The sequence below is a fragment of the Dendrobates tinctorius genome, unplaced genomic scaffold (genome assembly GCF_039654945.1).
Source record: "Dendrobates tinctorius isolate UK_male_01 unplaced genomic scaffold, ASM3965494v1 ptg000090l, whole genome shotgun sequence".
NCBI lineage: Eukaryota > Metazoa > Chordata > Amphibia > Anura > Dendrobatidae > Dendrobates > Dendrobates tinctorius.
The window spans coordinates 9,961,518-9,978,266 of NW_027361758.1; the positions used below are offsets into that span (position 1 = coordinate 9,961,518).

At 43.5% G+C, this 16,749-nt stretch overlaps 1 protein-coding gene across 2 annotated transcripts in view; it reads right to left on the reverse strand.

The window, feature by feature from the left end:
- Nucleotides 1–16,749, reverse strand: part of ATP6V0A2 (ATPase H+ transporting V0 subunit a2) — a 183,953-nt gene that overhangs the window by 127,663 nt on the left and 39,541 nt on the right. The window contains exons 1-7 of one of the 2 annotated variants that reach the window (XM_073586096.1): nt 13,238–15,986; nt 6,497–6,594; nt 6,158–6,295; nt 4,738–4,838; nt 3,189–3,315; nt 2,135–2,217; nt 1,099–1,192 (exon numbers count right to left, since the gene is read on the reverse strand). In XM_073586096.1, the coding sequence (XP_073442197.1) occupies nt 1,099–1,192; nt 2,135–2,217; nt 3,189–3,315; nt 4,738–4,838; nt 6,158–6,295; nt 6,497–6,541 (588 nt within the window). In that variant the 5' untranslated portion in view covers nt 6,542–6,594; nt 13,238–15,986. Of the gene's footprint in view, nt 1–1,098; nt 1,193–2,134; nt 2,218–3,188; nt 3,316–4,737; nt 4,839–6,157; nt 6,296–6,496; nt 6,595–13,237; nt 15,987–16,749 lie in introns of those variants that run through there. The other variant, XM_073586095.1, reaches the window with a different exon arrangement.

The following is a 16,749-nucleotide window of genomic DNA, read 5'->3' on the forward strand; positions in this document are numbered from 1 at the left end:
CAATTGCTCAGATGCTTGTTTAAGGGTCAGTTCCTCCTGTTCCATCTCCTCCTCACACCCAGAAGGGCGATTTTTGCGCTGAGCCTAAGAGGAAGTGCTCCTATTATGTCGTGCACTTTCAGCGGGGTCCGGTCTAGCAAACTCCTTCAATTTCTCCGCTGCCGTTCCTGCCCCTTTTAGTCGGCTCATGGTTATCTGCAGCACGGTCAAATGGAGGAACTAAAATGCGTGGTCTAGGTGTCACCCACCAGAGATGGAGATTGCAGCAGGGCTGGAAACAGTTAATTATATGTCTGGCTGCAGCAGGATGCCTCAAATATTATGAGGATGGCTACTGGGTACAGTGCAGATCTTTATGGCCAGAGGAGGGAGAGGGGGGCCCCACAAAAGCAGCTGCAGTGGGGGAGGGTGCACTAGGTCTCCTCTTGTGATGGCGTCAGGCGGCGCAGTGAGCGGGTTATATGAAAGGAAGATCGCGCAGGGCCCACTTTTTCACGGCACTCACTGCGCGTCACCTCTGGTTATCTGACAGCTTCTTCACTGCCCGGCGGCGTTGCAGCAATATGATCCGGCACTGCAGCTCTCTGTGGCTGAGCCGCGCGCCCAAGATGGCCGCCGCCTCGTGGGGAAACCGGCCGCCCGCCCCTGTCTCCTCCGCCGCCCGCTCTCACAAGCCGCCTCCTGACCTGCCGTGAGGTACCCAGGGGGGTCCCAATATCCGAGAGGGTCCAGCTAGGTGTCGGTAAGCCACAAGAAGGGGTCCCAGGTTCAGGATCTGCCAGGATAATGGAGGAGCTCTCTTTACCAGCGCCCTCTCCCTCACGGCATAGCCACGCCCCCTATTTTAAAGGTTTTTAATATGCATTGTGTGCTTTTTTGCTTTTTGTAATGTCTAATAAAGTGTCATTGTTCTTTATAAACACAATTGAGGTGCTCCTTTGTATATGGGCATGATCTTTTTTCTTGCTCTTCTATGGAATATGCTGGCACTACACAAATAAAATTATTATTATAGGAATAAATTTGCCCCATCATAAATCCATAACTATTTCTAAACTAACGAACTTCACATTAAATTACAGTACAGGCCAAACTTACCGCATGAAGGTCTTGAATTCTTGTGTTCAGCCCAGACATGATTTCCTGACGTTCCGCAGAAGAGTTTGGGTAAGGATACATATGGCAATGGAAACTGAAAACAGGAAAGAAAAGCTAAACAAAATGTATATCAGAATTTTTCAAGCAAATGTGCTTATCATCATCTGATGGACGAGTCTTGTTTTGACAGCTCTAAATTGGTGTTCATTCAAATATGAAAAGTAATAAAATTGAAATTGTGACGACTCCTGGAGTGGACAGCAGGATGCGTGCAAGGAGCACGTCAGAGCACTGAGTCAGGCAGCAGGTGTGCCAGGAGGTGTAAGAGAGTACAGGAGCAGGGTGTGTGCCAGAGGGCACAACTGAGCATAAGACAGAGTGCAGGATTGGAACGTGTGCCAGGAGGCACAACTGAGTAAGAGAGAGTACAGGATTGGAACGTGTGCCAGGAGGCACAACTGAGTATGAGACAAGGCACAGGGTCCGAGTGTGTGCCAGGAGGCACAACTGAGTATAAGACAGAGCACAGGATCAGAGTGTGTGCCAGGAGGCAAAGCTAAGTACAAGACAGAGCACAGGGTCAGAGCGTGTGCTAGGAGGCACAACCGAGTACAAGGCAGAGTGCAGGTTCAGAGCGTGTGCCAAGAGGCACAACAGAGTGCAAGGCAGGGGACCTGAATACAGCGCACAGCCAGGCAGGGACACGGCAGACCAAGCCAGGAAGCACAACAATAATCAGGCACCTCCCGTAGGAAGAGGTAGCCTGATATAGCACATGATCACGAGAGCTTCCAGGTCATGTCCTCCAGTACCATAGAGAGGACTGACCTGGAGACCGAAGTGAGAAAAGCGCGCAAGCGCAGACATAACATGAAGGAGACAGGGACCTAGTTACGAGAGGTGCGCGTTAATAAACCACATCACTAAAAGTAAATGATATATCGCAAATACATTATATCACTCTTCCCTATTAAAACTTTTATTAATAAGAGAAACAACCGTAACAGATGCAGTTTTGTACTGGATTTTTACTCACCATTCACAGATCATCTTAACTTTTTGCCCTATTTGGTCTCCCCAATATGAAACTAAAAACACAAACCACTTAGCTGGTTCTTCCTATAAATTGAAAAAAGACAACTGATGAGTAACAGGACCCTTATTGAGATATTGACAGCATATCTTTAGGATAGGTCACTAACATCAGATCAGATGGGGTCCTACTCCCACTTATCAGTTTTTTTACATCCGGACGCAGCCAGAGTTGCAAACAGTGTACGGCGCATAACAGCACAACTCCAGAAACTGGGTAGCGGTGGTATTTAGGTGCTGCCGCTCAGCTCCCATTCTGATGGATAGGTTAGCAGTATGTCAGAATGATAGATCTTTTGTAAGTCACTAAAGGACTACCCTTTATCTTGTTGAAATGTGTTCTGATTTTTGGTGATCTTTACGAATAGCACAAAAATGTTGCTAGCCACAAAACAAGTCACTTACAAATACTGATATACAAATTGGTGTTTCTGTTTTCCCTGATTGGAGATTTGACTTCCACAATGATGTCACCTGACCACACCAAATCTGTTTTTTTTAGCGCAGTGTATGGGCTCAATAGCAAATGTATGGGTCTGTACACAGCTCCATGATAGGATTGTGTAGACCCATAGACTTACTATTGAGCTCGTACACTGCTCTGTCCATACAGCTCATGCACCAATTGAAAACCTCAGAACAGTGTTTTGACAGAAATGCGGGAGTCTCCGAACCCGACCCACACCAATCAGAAACACTATGTATAGAATATATAAAAGCATTTACAAAAATGACCGTCACCCTTTAATGTTGGCTGACAAGACATTTATTTCTTATTTTTTTGAAGAGAACTCCATCAAAATGCAAGTCTGTGATAATGCTTAAATCACAGTTCATCAAAATAAAATATGCCAATTGTATCCATAGTTGTTGTTTGGGGAATATTAAAAATAATATATATATATTTTTTTATTAACACCACATTAACTAATCTGGGAACAAACATTCACCAAATCCATTATGTAAAAAAAAAAAAAAATGGCAAAACACCAACTCACTGTTTCAGAGTCTGTCAGATACTCATCTAGCTCCCGATACGTCAGGATGGTGTAGCCTTTACAAGCCCGCCAAAGCATTTTCTCAAACGATTTTAACTTTGCATAGTGAACCAATCCAGAGATAAAGCTGCAGAAAGAAAATAGATGAATACATCACTTGTGGGGAGAAACTAAGGCTGTTCAGATCTCATACAAGAATCAACTGCACATTACATTTTTTTTTTTATAACCAAAGATAGGAAAATAATGATACAGAAGGTCCGTTTTCAGAAGGCGTAGGCCTTTTTTTTCTCTTTTCTGGGGGGGTTGAGAGAGATACTTGTTTTTCCCCATGTAATACCATGCTAGAATTCCTATTCTGGAACTCGCTGTTGTGCCATTGCTCTGTTATTACTCCTGGTTGATGAATGGATTGACAAGTGGGCATTACCGCTGAACTGTACACACTGACTGAACATGGCACGGCTGTTTTTGTCTCATCCAAGAAAATCGGGGTCAGATTATCTTAATCACGCGGTGATCTGATAGAAGCTACTGCACAGGCGCCGCCGGCGCCACCTTAGGCTAGTTTCACACTAGCGTTTTGGAGCGCAGCGACGGCCTGCGCACGGCCGCCGCTAAGCCCCGCCCCCTGCCGCGCCCGCCGGTAGCTCCGCCCACCGGCGCATGCGCCCTGCGTCCCCTATCGTTATCACAGGGGGCGCAGGCCGTGCGCAGTATGCGTTTGGCGGCGCATGCGTCCTTTTGACGGTGCGCCGACCTGCGCCAAACGCAACCTGCTGCATTTTGGTTGCGTCAGCGCACCGTCAAAAAGGCGCATGCGCCGCCAAACGCATACTGCGCACGGCCTGCGCTCCCTGTGATAAAGATAGGGGACGCAGGGCGGAGCTACCGGCGGGGGGCGCGGCAGGGGGCGGGGCTTAGCTGCGGCCGTGCGCAGGCCGTCGCTGCGCTCCAAAACGCTAGTGTCAAACTAGCCTAAGTGAACACAATTTTTTTTCTCTAGAAAGACGGCACCTGCGCAGCAGCATCTATCGGATCACTGATAGATGCTACTGCGCAGGCGACGCCATTTTGGTGACAGATTTTTTTTTTTCTGAATTTATTTATACCAGCAAATAAAATAATTACATGCACATTACACATGCTATCATGCTGCAGCACAGGTGCCGTCACCTACTATTTTCTCTCACTATATATAATAATCAGTATGTAAAATAGGTGGCATTTCACTGAGGGATCAGTGACCTGTCATAAGCCATTAGTATGAATAGCTAAGCAGAGTACCACATAGAGACCCCTCCCACAGTCGCCCCAAAACACAAGCATATCATTAACTAAAAACTGAAAATAAAGATCACACAACAATCACAAAACGGATTTGATCAATCAATGTATCATTTTAATCAGTATAACGGCACCAATCTGACACTGTCTGTGGGTTACTGGGCACAATCCTGCTGACAGGTTCCCTTTAAACCATTTTTATATGTTAAAGCATGCACTGGCCCTAAGCATTATTTTTTTAATATAAGTAAAATCAGCTTACCCCAATTTTGCCCCTAGTCTTTGCATACATGTATAGTCCATTATGGATTCCTTTTCTAACGTAGGGAATTCTTCATACCTGGTAGGGGTCGATGTTTCACTCTATAAGGAAGGCAAGTTTTTTTTATACAGTAGGTATGAAATGTATTTAGACCCCTTTAAATTTTTCACTCTGTTTTATTGCAGCCATTTGGTAAATTCAAAAAGTTCATTTGTCATTAATGTACACTCTGCACCCCATCTTGACTGAAAAAAACAAAAACAAGAAATGTAGAAATTTTTGCAAATTTATTAAAAAAAAGAAAGACTGAAACATCACATGATCATAAGTATTCACACCCTTTGCTCAGTATTGAGCCACAATTCTGTCTCTGAGCTCCTTGGCCAGTTCCTTTGACCTCATGATTCTCATTAGGTCCGACATGCACTGTGAGCTGTGAGGTCGTATATAGACAGGTGTGTGTCTTTACAAATCAAGTCCTATCAGTTTAATTAAACACAGCTGGACTCCAAAGAAAGAGTAGAGCCATCTCAAGGAGGATCACAAGGAAAGGGACAGCATGTGACTTAAATATGAGTGTCTGAGCAAAGGGTTTGAATACTTATGATGTGATATTTCGGTTTTTCTTTTTTAATAAAATTTGCAAAAATTTCTACATTTCTGTTTTTTTCCAGTCAAGATGGGGTGCAGAGTGTACATTTATGAGGAAAAAAATGAACTTTTTTGAATTTACCAAATGGATGCACTAAAACAAAAAGTGAAAAATTTAAGGGGTCTGAATACTTTCTGCACCCACTGTACACGATCATTCATATTTCTTTGATGATAATGGACACAAGAAAAGTATATTTCACTTCCTGCTTTTAAGCTCAAGAAAACAAAAAGCAGATTCAAAACAAAGCTGAATGCAGAGATATATTATGCAAGTTTATAAGTGAAGAGGGACTGACAAGCCGTATTTTATAGTCAGTTCTTACCATCTAATGTCCCATTAAATGAGCATTTGCTCTAAGCTTTCACCAACAATAACTGATGGCAGAAATGCCAGCAAGGATCAGAACATTGTTCTTAGTCATTCAGGAGCTCCTACTGCTGGGCACCCAAATGTCAAAAGCAGGTACTTATGCCTGGACCGAATTCTTAGCAAAGTGGCCAAGCATGCACAGCCAAATTTCAATACAATATTTTTTATCTGTGTCTAAATCTCTCATACATTAATGGAGAGAATGTGATCTGAAAGTCATGCAATATCAAGATGCTATGCTTCAAGTCATCAGTCAGCAATAGAAAGGTTCTTGTTCAATAACATGTCCAATTATGAGGACAGTGGTCCACAATGTAAGAATTACAATCAAAAGAGCCATATCCATGTAGAATCGGTCCCTTCACTAACAGTAATCAGCAGTAGGTTGTTTTTTACCTTCACTGATCTTTGTATAAAGCCCTTTGTCACCCTTAACATGTGTGTATACTCTGTCAGTTCCACCAAGTTTTTCTGTAACTTGTCTTTGTTCTTATTCACTTCCTTTAGCTCAGATTCAAGCTTCTTTAACTGTTCCTACAGATAAGACATAACATGGAAACCCTCTGTAAGTCACCAATTAATTTTATATCTCACAGAAATATAAAGATGCAGAAAATCGGAAACAGCTGCTTATTAAAAACAAGATGAATGGAAATTAAATGAGGAAGGGGTTATAGTTTAGATAGAACCTTTCATATAATTATATAAAGAAAAAATCATGAAAAACAAAATTACCTGGATGTCCAACACATGCTTGGGGAGGGGGGCTGCAGGCAGCATACTTGCTTCTGGGACAGGGATGTCAGCCTTTTTGATTTCTTGGACCAGATATCCTTGCAACCAAACAAAATAGAAATTTTAATACAAATTTCTATGCAAAGCTAAAATCATTCTTTAGAAAGCACCAATCCAGCCTTATTTTATTGCACCGCTGGAGTGGTGCTTTAACTGTAAATCCCCTGCCCCCAGTCTCATAGTCACCTGACACCGCCTTCATTGTTTTCCAGCGTAGCGCCAATCGGTCTCCTGTGAAAAATCACCTGTCGGCAGCTCCAGTTTCATGGAGCAGCACTTAGGTCACTTTTCAATAGAAGTCTATGAGAGCCTTGTTCTGGCTCTCATAGATTTGCATTGAGAGCTTGTGACTTCCAGTCAGTCAAAAGCTGCGCTCACAAGATGTCTCCGCGGGTCCGGAGAGGCCCCGAAAAACCGAGACCCCAGAGAACATGATTCGGGTCGGTTTTTACTGACCCCGCTTTTGCGATCATCGTTATTAACCGTATAACGTCGACCGCAAAAAAACCCCGCTATTTTGCATTTAATTTCTCTATCCTCTGATTAGATCGCACATCAGAGGAGAGAGAAATAGGGTCCTCGGTGGACCTCGGGCCCTCCTGCCTCCTCCGGTGGGCGCCACCATCTTGGTCCGGGAAGAAAATGGCGGGCGCATGCGCAGTGTGCCCGCCGAATCTGCCGGCCGGCAGATTCCATTCATTCAAAGTGCATTTTGATCACTGTGATAAAAACCCTATCACAGTGATCAAAATAAAAAAAGTAAACACACCCCCCCCTTTTATCACCCCCTTACTTAGGGAAATATAATGAAATAAAGAAACTATATTTATTTTCATTTTTCCATTAGGGTTATGGTTATAATTAGGGTTGGAATTAGGGTTAGGCTAAGTTCACACGTACCGGAACTCTCGCGGAAATTACCGCGAGAATTCCGGAATTCCATTCCGTGGGAAAATCGCATTTTAAATTCCCGCGATTTTCCCGCGGAAGAACTAGCATTTTGCAAGCGTATTTAGCTTGCAAAATGCTAGCGTTTTCAAAGAGATCTGTAGCATCGCTTGGAGAACTGATTGACAGGTTGGTCACACTCGTCAAACATAGTGTTTGACGAGTGTGACCAACTTTTTACTACTGAGGCCGCCTTTGCAGCATAAGTAGTAAAAGATAAAATGTAAAAAAAAAATAAAAAATGGTGTTATTCTCACCTTCCGACGTCCCGCGCATCCGTTCCCAGTAATCCTTTGCGAAAATGCCCGCGATGACGTCCGTTCTGGCGGGATCGCGATGTCTCGCGGTAATTCGCGATGACGTCGCGCGAATGGCCGCGAGGCTTCGCGATCCCGCGAGAACGGACGCCATCGCGGGCATTTTCGCAAAGGATTACTGGGAACGAGAGCGTGGAGAGAGGCGGGAAGGCTGCGCGGGACGCCGGAAGGTGAGAATAACAATATTTTTTATTTTAAATTCTATTTTTTACAGGGATATGGTACCCAAAGCCCGGAGGACAGTCTCCTCTCCTCCGAACCGCGGTTACCATCCGCAAATGTTCTGCTTACTTTCCGCATGGTGTGCACAGCCACATGCGGGAAGTAAGCGGAACAATGCATTCCTATGGGTGCGGGATCGCCGCGATTCCGCAAAATTAATGAGCATGCTGCGGTTTTTACCGTGAAGCGATTCTGCCGCGGTAAAAACCGCAGCATTAGCACAGCATTGCGGAATCCCATAGGAATGCATGGGGTGCTTATTTTTCGCGTTTTTGCGGCAAAATCGCGCGGAAACGCAAAAAAAACGCCACGTGTGAACTCAGCCTTAGGGTTGGAATTAGGGTGGAAGCTAGAATTGAGGGGTTTCCACTATTTACCAACTTTGGGGTCTAATTTCTCCTGTTACTCTTGGGAAAATAAAAAAATTGGGGGCTAAAAAAATCACTTTTATGGAAAAAAAGATTTTTTATTTTCATGGCTCTGCGTTATAAACTTCTGTGAAGCACTTGGGGGTTCAAAGTGCTCACCACGCATCTAGATAAGCTCCTTAGGGGGTCTAGCTTCCAAAATGGGGTCATTTGTGGGGGTTTCTACTGTTTAGGCACATCAGGGGCTCTGCAAATGCAACAGCACATTCCATCAAAGTCTGCATCCCAAAATGGCGCTCCTTCCCTTCCGAGTTCACCAATGTGTCCAAACAGTGGTTCCCCCCCCACATATGGGGTATCAGCATACTCGGGACAAATTGCACAACAACTTTTGGGGTCCAATTTCTCCTGTTACCCTTATGAAAATAAAAAATAGCAGGCTAAAAAATCATTTTGAGAAAAAAAAATGATTTTTTTATTTTCACTGCTCTGCGTTATAAACTTCTGTGAAGCACTTGGGGGTTCAAAGTGCTCACCACACAGCTAGATAAGTTCCTTAAAGGGTCTAGTTTCCAAAATGATGTCACTTGTTGGGGGTTTCCACTGTTTAGGCACATCAGGGGCGCTCCAAACGCAACATAGTGTCCGATCTCAATTCCCGCCAATTCTGCTTTGAAATAGTCAAACGGCACTCCTTCCCTTGCGAGCTCTGCCGTGCGCCCAAAAAGTGGTTTACCCCCACATACGGGGTATCGGCGTATTCAGGAGAAATTGCACAACAAATTTTGTGGTTCATTTTCTCTTTTAATACTTGTGAAAATAAAAAAAATTGTCTCTGAAGTAAATTTTTTGCAAAAAAAAGTAAAATATTAATTTTTTCCTTTGACATTGCTTCAGTTCCTGTGAAGCACGTAAAGGGTTAATAAACTTCTTGAATGTGGTTTTGAGCACCTTGAGTTGTCCAGTTTTTAGAATGGTGTCACTTTTGGGTATTTTCTGTCATGTACACCCCACAAAATGACTTCAAATGAGATGTGGTCCCTAAAAAAAAAAAAAATGGTTTTGTAAATTTTGTTGCAAAAATGAGATATCGCTGGTCAAAATTTTGTCTCCAAAATTGTGTTGATGTAAAGTAGACATGTGGGACATGTTATCTATTAAGAAATTTGTGTGACATATCTCTCATGTTTAAGGGCATAAAAATTTTAAGTTTGAAAATTGCAAAATTTTCGCCATATTTCCGTTTTTTTCATAACTAAACACAAGTGATATAGAAGAAATTTCACCACTAACATGAAGTAAAATATGTCACTAAAAAACATTCTCAGAATCAGCGGGATGCGTTAAAGCGTTCCAGAGCTATAACCTCAAAGTGACAGTGGTCAGAATTGTAAAAATCGGCCTGGTCATTAAGCTGCAAAATGACTCTGTCACTAAGGGGTTAAAGCGTCACTACAGCGCTGAAGAAAGAAAAAAAAGTGCTTTAAGTTCGACAAAAATTTTTTTAAGTGTTTTATGAAAGGAAATTAGTAGCCTGTTCTTGAAAAAAATAAAGGAGTGAAATAAAACCTGACAAAATGAGTGGGTTTTCCATTCCCATTCTTATCTTCTATTAGTCATCAGATATACTAAGCTGTACTGCGTCAGGGTTACCTCTCTGCAGCTGCGCCCAGTTATAGATGCCGGGTTCAGCGGTTTTGTACCAACTACAATGCCATGACTGATAAAACCAGTATTTGGCAGCAGCGGATACATGCTGCAGTAATACAATAACCATCGCACTCAGTAAGCATTTAAAAGGTGTGTTTATTGGAAGATGATCTATGGTTTCCATACAGGAGAGGCCAACGTTTGGGCCCATCTAGGACCTTGGTGGTCAAGGCCTATTTCTTGGTAGAAGTATGTGTGCTCCAGCTGGTGTTTCTATGTTCTTATGTACATATATGGAAACCAAAGCAGATCTAATAAAGATGCCTTTTTATCATTGGATATATACCCTAACACGTAGCACCAGAAACCTATCCCAAGTGCCGAACATATTCCTATTCTACATGCTGTAGGAATGACGCCACCACTGCAGCCATGCCAAGATAGACCAAGGGCAGCAGTGAAGAAGCAGCGCCGGAGAGCCAGGGAGGTAAGCAAGGTGAACTTCCAGATTTAAAAAAAAAAAAAAATTAGAGCAACTCTGTAAATACAAAACTTAAAGATATTATGCAGTTATACTAGTTGAGTGTGTGTCCAATCTTGCACAGTAACTTTACTTTTTTTAATGTTTCATTTGCTGTTATTCTTTATCCAATGCAGAAATTAAAGCTCGGCGGGCGACGATCGGTTGTTGACCTTTTTATAATTTTTTTTACTTAAAATTCTTTGATACTAAAATGATGTGTGGAAACTTTCATGCCAGGATGTCATCTAGCCAGTTCTTTGTGATCCAACAGATTAGGGGAGCGTGAGGTGACCATGTGCTGCTGATTAGATAACGTAAATCATGAGTGCAGTATGGAGAATATTACAGGACGTGTGATTTTCATCAGGAAGGAAAAAAAAAGACTTTCCAATTAGAATATAAAAAGCCTTTTGTAGGGCGAGATCACATCAAAAAGCCCCATTCCTCAGTCTCAGGGTTGCTGAGCTTCTAATGAGTGACAGTACGGACCAGCAGCATCGGCAAGCCGCTGACCCACACTGTGCGCTCTGCGAAGCTGCAAGCAGAGGCAGCTTTGTGCAAGGGCATTGACGCAATCTAACCAGATTCACAGCAGCAACAACGAGTAGTACTGGAAATAGCTTTTAAGCACTTCCCTCCATGTCTAGGAGACGGGCAATTCACTGTAAAGATTAAAAATCACACTGTTTTACCCCTTGAGAAGAGGATTCTGAATAACAATCAAATTGCAAAGTTACTTGTTTTTACAAGCACGTAGTAATTGTTACCACTTATGATTATGGGATCAATCGTTTTAAAAATGTTACATACACCCCCACTAATCGTATTGTAATGACATATCTCTACTACTGAAACAGTTTATTTTACTCATTTACATAGCGCCATTCATTTCCACAGCGCTTTACAGACATCATCATAATCAGTCCCCATTGAGGCTCACAATCTACATTTCCTATCATTATGTGTTTGGAGTATGGGAGCAAACAGAAAACCCAGAGGAAACCAGTGGAAGCTCGAGGAGAACATACAAACTCCTTGCAGATGGTGTCTGTGGTGGGATTTGAACCCAGGACCTCAAACAGTGCTTGCCACCGTGCTGTCCTTGTATGTTAACAGAAAACTACACCCTTTACCTTCATAGGTCACAATATTTTCCAAAGGCCCTCAGAGTGAAGGCCTGGGAAATGTGGAAAATGGTTGGTGTAGTTGCACTCAATTCACTTATTTTAATATGAGTCAAGAAAGAAAATACTTTGCGTGACTACAAGAGTAAACGCTGCAGGTACTTTTTTTTTTACATTTGATATATGGACCGGTTCCCTGACTCGCAGACACTGAGCACCATATACCAGTGACCTCTATGCCAGCTTGTTCCGCTCTCACGCTGGATAGACAAGAGACACAAGGAGGAAATATTTCCAAGTCTAATTCAACAGTAAGGTTTTCATTTTATTTTGAGTGAGGTTAAACCCTGGACTTGTTTCTTCATCGTTCATGTTTCTGAACAAATCAATGTTCATGCAACAAGTATATGTATGGGTATGTGATCTGACTTAAAAGGGAGTTTTGTAATTTCTAATTATTACTCTGTCGCAATTCACATGGAGAGATGAAGATATTGGTGGATGAGTGCACATAAGTTCAGGGAAGCCGAGGCACCAAAACAGCAGGTTCTTGGTAAAAAAAAACCAAAAAAACAAACAAACAAGAAAACAACTTGTTCTTTATTCCATGTCAATTAAAAGCATAACAGGAAGACAAGCAGGCAACGTTTCAGCCATGACTGGCCTTCTTCAAGCATGAAAAATACATACAGCTCATATGGCCAAATTGTTGCCTGCTGTGTCTTGCTATTATACTTTTAATTGACATGGAATTAAGAAGTGCCTCGGCTTTCCTGATCTTTTATATTGCCTTTGTACCTGGTGGAAGGACCTACCGAATTAGGCACAAATTGGTTAATGGTGCATATGAATCTATCATTGGACTGAGTGCACACAAGTGTAATGCCTGTCAGCACACTATCAAAATCCAGGTGCACGCCGAGTGAAACTTATCAGTTTTACTACACAAAAGTGGTATAAAGAAGCTGTAAAATATGGCACACAAATCTGCGCAATCATAAGTGCACGTTTTAAAAAAAAAATTGATTTCTAATAAAGATTATTATTATTTCTGGACAACAAAGGAATACTCTTAATTTACATCATTATTAACCCTTTTTTGGTTAATCAGATGAGTTTTATTCAAGTTGCATAAATATAATACAATAGTATTTATAACAAAAAAATTTAAAAAAACCTAATAAACCCTTACTGCCGTCCATTAAGAAATAAACAGTATGCAGTCATCAGCCTATCAGTATATTGTTTATTAATTTTTCAAGAGTTGGACAATTACACTGTCCTTGGAAGCTGAGCCTGGAAATATCAGAACAACACTGTCTATAGCGACGTTGAAAATTCTTAACCTGCACAACATGTATAAATTGCACGACCCCTTAATTGTATCTAAAAATAAAAAATATTTGAATACGGTAGATGTCTGCTAGTTTCCCATAAGACATTATGTGGAAGTAAAAATAAAATAACATGTAGCTTTTATTCGGCCAAAATGTTAAAACATGAAATAAATAAAAAACCGGATTACTTACCGGTAATACTCTTTTGTAGAGTCCACGACAGCACCCACTGAGAGAGGGGATCCGCCCCAGGAACAGGAAACCTACAGAGAGATAAATGGGGCGGTCCCCCTCGCTCCCTCAGTTTGCATTACCGAGAACAACGGAGGAACCGCCATACATGTTTTAGTCATTTTGCTTGGGCGATTCATTTATCTTACCCCTATGCAGTTTTAAGCTTACTAAGTTTAATCACATATCTAACTTAAATCATAATCTCCACCACCAAGGAGACCCATGTGTGAAAAAATTCTTACGGGAGGGAAGTGAGCGGGTGCTGTCGTGGACTCTACAAAAGAGTATTACCGGTAAGTAATCCGGTTTTTCCTCTTCGCCACGACAGCACCCACTGAGAGATTTTCAGAGATAATCACTTGGGCGGGCACACCGTGTTAAGGAATGATCTACCAAAAGTTAGATCCTCGGTAGAGGACAAATCTAGTCTATAGTGACTATAAAAGGTAGATGGAGAAGACCAGGTTGCAGCCTTACATATTTGTTCAATTGGGACGTTCGCCCTCTCGGCCCAGGAGGATGATATGGCTCTAGTAGAGTGCGCCTTAATCCCTAGTGGAGGGTCTTCTCCTTTTGTCAGATACGCCATTGTGATCGCATCTCTAATCCATCTGGATATCGTGCCTGATGTAACTGCAGACCCCTTCCTGCTGCCCTGGAATGAGACAAAAAGAGACCTACTCTGCCTCCAGGGACTGGTCCTATCAAGGTAGGCTAGCACAGCTCTCTTCACATCTAAGGTGTGATATTTCTCCTCGTCCTGTGTTGACGGGTTCTCATAGAATGAAGGTAGGCATATCTCTTGAGACCTATGAAATTTAGTTGCCCGTTTGGGCAGATAGGACGGGTCCGTCTTTAAAATGAGACTGTCTCGTGTTGTTGACAGGAACGGTGGGTCTACTGACAGAGCATGAAGATCACTCACTCTCCTGGCCGATACTAAGGCCACCAGCATAGCCGTTTTCAATGAGAGGCACTTTACTGATGCTGAGCTTATGGGCTCGAATGGTGCCTGAGTGAAGGCATCCAAAACTAAAGTAAGGTTCCACGCTGGAAGTCGAGGCACATGCACCGGTTCTGCTCGTTGACAGGCCGAGATAAACCGAGTCACCCATCTATTTGCTGCCACGTTATAGTTAAACAGGGCTCCTAGGGCTGACACGTGGACCTTAAGAGTGCTTACTGAGAGTCTAAGTTCTCGGCCTCTTTGTAGAAACTCTAGAATGGCCGTAATGGGTACTTCACCAGCTAGTTTTGTTGGGTGAAAGGCCAGGAACTTCCTCCACACCTTAGCATAAATTTTTGTCGTGGACTCCTTCCTGCTTTGTAGCAGGGTATTGATTAGGTTTCCTTGAGAAATCCTTCTGCCTCAGTAGCTCCCTTTCAAATTCCAGGCCGCTAGGTGCAGGGCTTTGGCCTGTGGATGGTAGCAGGGTCCCTGCGAGAGAAGATTTTGGTGCAGCGGCAGGATCCACGGGTCGGTTACCGACATGGCTCTCAGCCATGAAAACCACGGTCTTTTTGGCCAAAACGGGGCTATCAAGATTTTTACGCACCTGTTGGCTCTGGTTGCGAATAGGTCTATCTCCGGTCTGCCCCATTCTGACGCTATCATTTCGAACACGTCTCTGCTGAGGACCCACTCTCCCTGGTATAGGGCCTGGCGACTGAGATAGTCTGCTCGGGAGTTGTCCACTCCTCTTATATGGAGCGCTGACAAGGAGAGAAGATGGACCTCGGCCATCTCCAGAATCTTTCCCGCGATAGACATCAGTGGCATTGACCGCGTGCCTCCTTGCCGGTTTATATAGGCCACTGCGGTGGTATTGTCTGTCTGGATCCTTACGTGGGCGCCTCTCAACTGCGGAAGGAAGCGAGATATCGCATAAAAAATCGCTGTTAGCTCCTTTACATTAGAGGAGGCCTCTATTTCATTCTCCCGCCACCAGCCTTGTACCATGTGCTCCTCTAGGTGGGCTCCCCAACCTAAGGGGCTGGCATCTGTGGTGAGTATCTTGGAGGGAGTCACCCACCACTGTACTCCCTTCGATAGATTGGAAGGAATTAACCACCATTTTAGGGATTCAACCACCTCGGGCGATAGGGATATCTTCCCTTCCAGCCGCCCCTGCAGTTTATCTGTCTCCTGCAGAATAGCCCACTGTAGTCCTCTAGAGTGGAACTGAGCCCATTGCACCGCTGGAATGCATGATATTAGTGACCCCAGCAAGGACATGCCCTGTCTCAATGATATTACGGGTCTTCCTGTAGCATTCTGTACTTTGTCAATCATGGCCATTACTTTGGCGTTTGGCAGAAAGCACTCCTCAGTTACGGAGTCTACCTGCAGGCCCAAAAACCTTTGACAGGTCACTGGCTCCAGTCTGGATTTCTCCCAGTTAATTAGCCAACCCAGTGTTTGTAGGGATGAAATAATCCTAGCTATTCTTGCTTCACACTGTGAAACAGAATTCCCCACTATGAGTAGGTCGTCTAAATAAGGGACAACTAGGGTGTCATTCAGCCTTATATATGACATTACTTCCAGCATTAACTTGGTAAATACCCGAGGAGCCATGGATAGCCCGAAAGGCATTGCCGCAAACTGGAAATGCCGAATCCGACCTCTGAACCAGACTGCTACCCGCAGGAACCTTTGGTGCCCTCGATATATGGGGAGATGGTAGTAGGCGTCCTTTAGGTCCAAGACCGCCATACAACACCTGGGAAACAAAAGCTTTATTGCAGACTTAATCGACTCCATTTTAAACGACCTCAGTCTTAGGAAGGTATTAAGTTTCTTTAAATTTATTATAGTCCTGTAAGAACCATCTGGTTTTGGGACTAAGAATAGAGGAGAATAAAAGCCCATCCCTGTTTCTTCGTCTGGGACCTCCACTAGGACCTGTTTAGATAGCAGTATCGCAATCTCCATCTCCAGTGCTTCCTGCTGAGAACGGGACTTCATAGAAGTCAATAAGAAGGAGTTCGGTGGATACCGAACGAATTCTAATTTTAGGCCTGATGATACAATACTTAGGGCCCACGGGTTTGATGTCACCTTCATCCATTGGCGGCTGAATCTTAATAGCCTGCCACCTACCGGTATAACGGTTTTATCGGGATCTGTCTCCTCTGAAGGGACGTTTCCCGAATAGGTTGCCTCTTTGCTTGGGGTCCTTATTTCCCCAGCGGTCCTGAGGTCTAAAGTCTTTCTTTTTACCGAACGGCGGCTTCCTGTAGGCCCTCCTGTTGAACGGAACATACGGGTTAGGGAACCCCTTTTTCCTCTCCCCCGCTTTTGTCAAAATCTCATCCAGCTCTGTACCAAACAGGTACTTACCCTGGCAGGGTATAGCACACAATCTAGTTTTTGTTTGTGTGTCTCCTTTCCACCCCTTCAACCATAAGGCCCGCCTGCCTGCATTGGTCAGTCCTGCCGCTCTAGCCGACAACCGGAGAGAATCCGC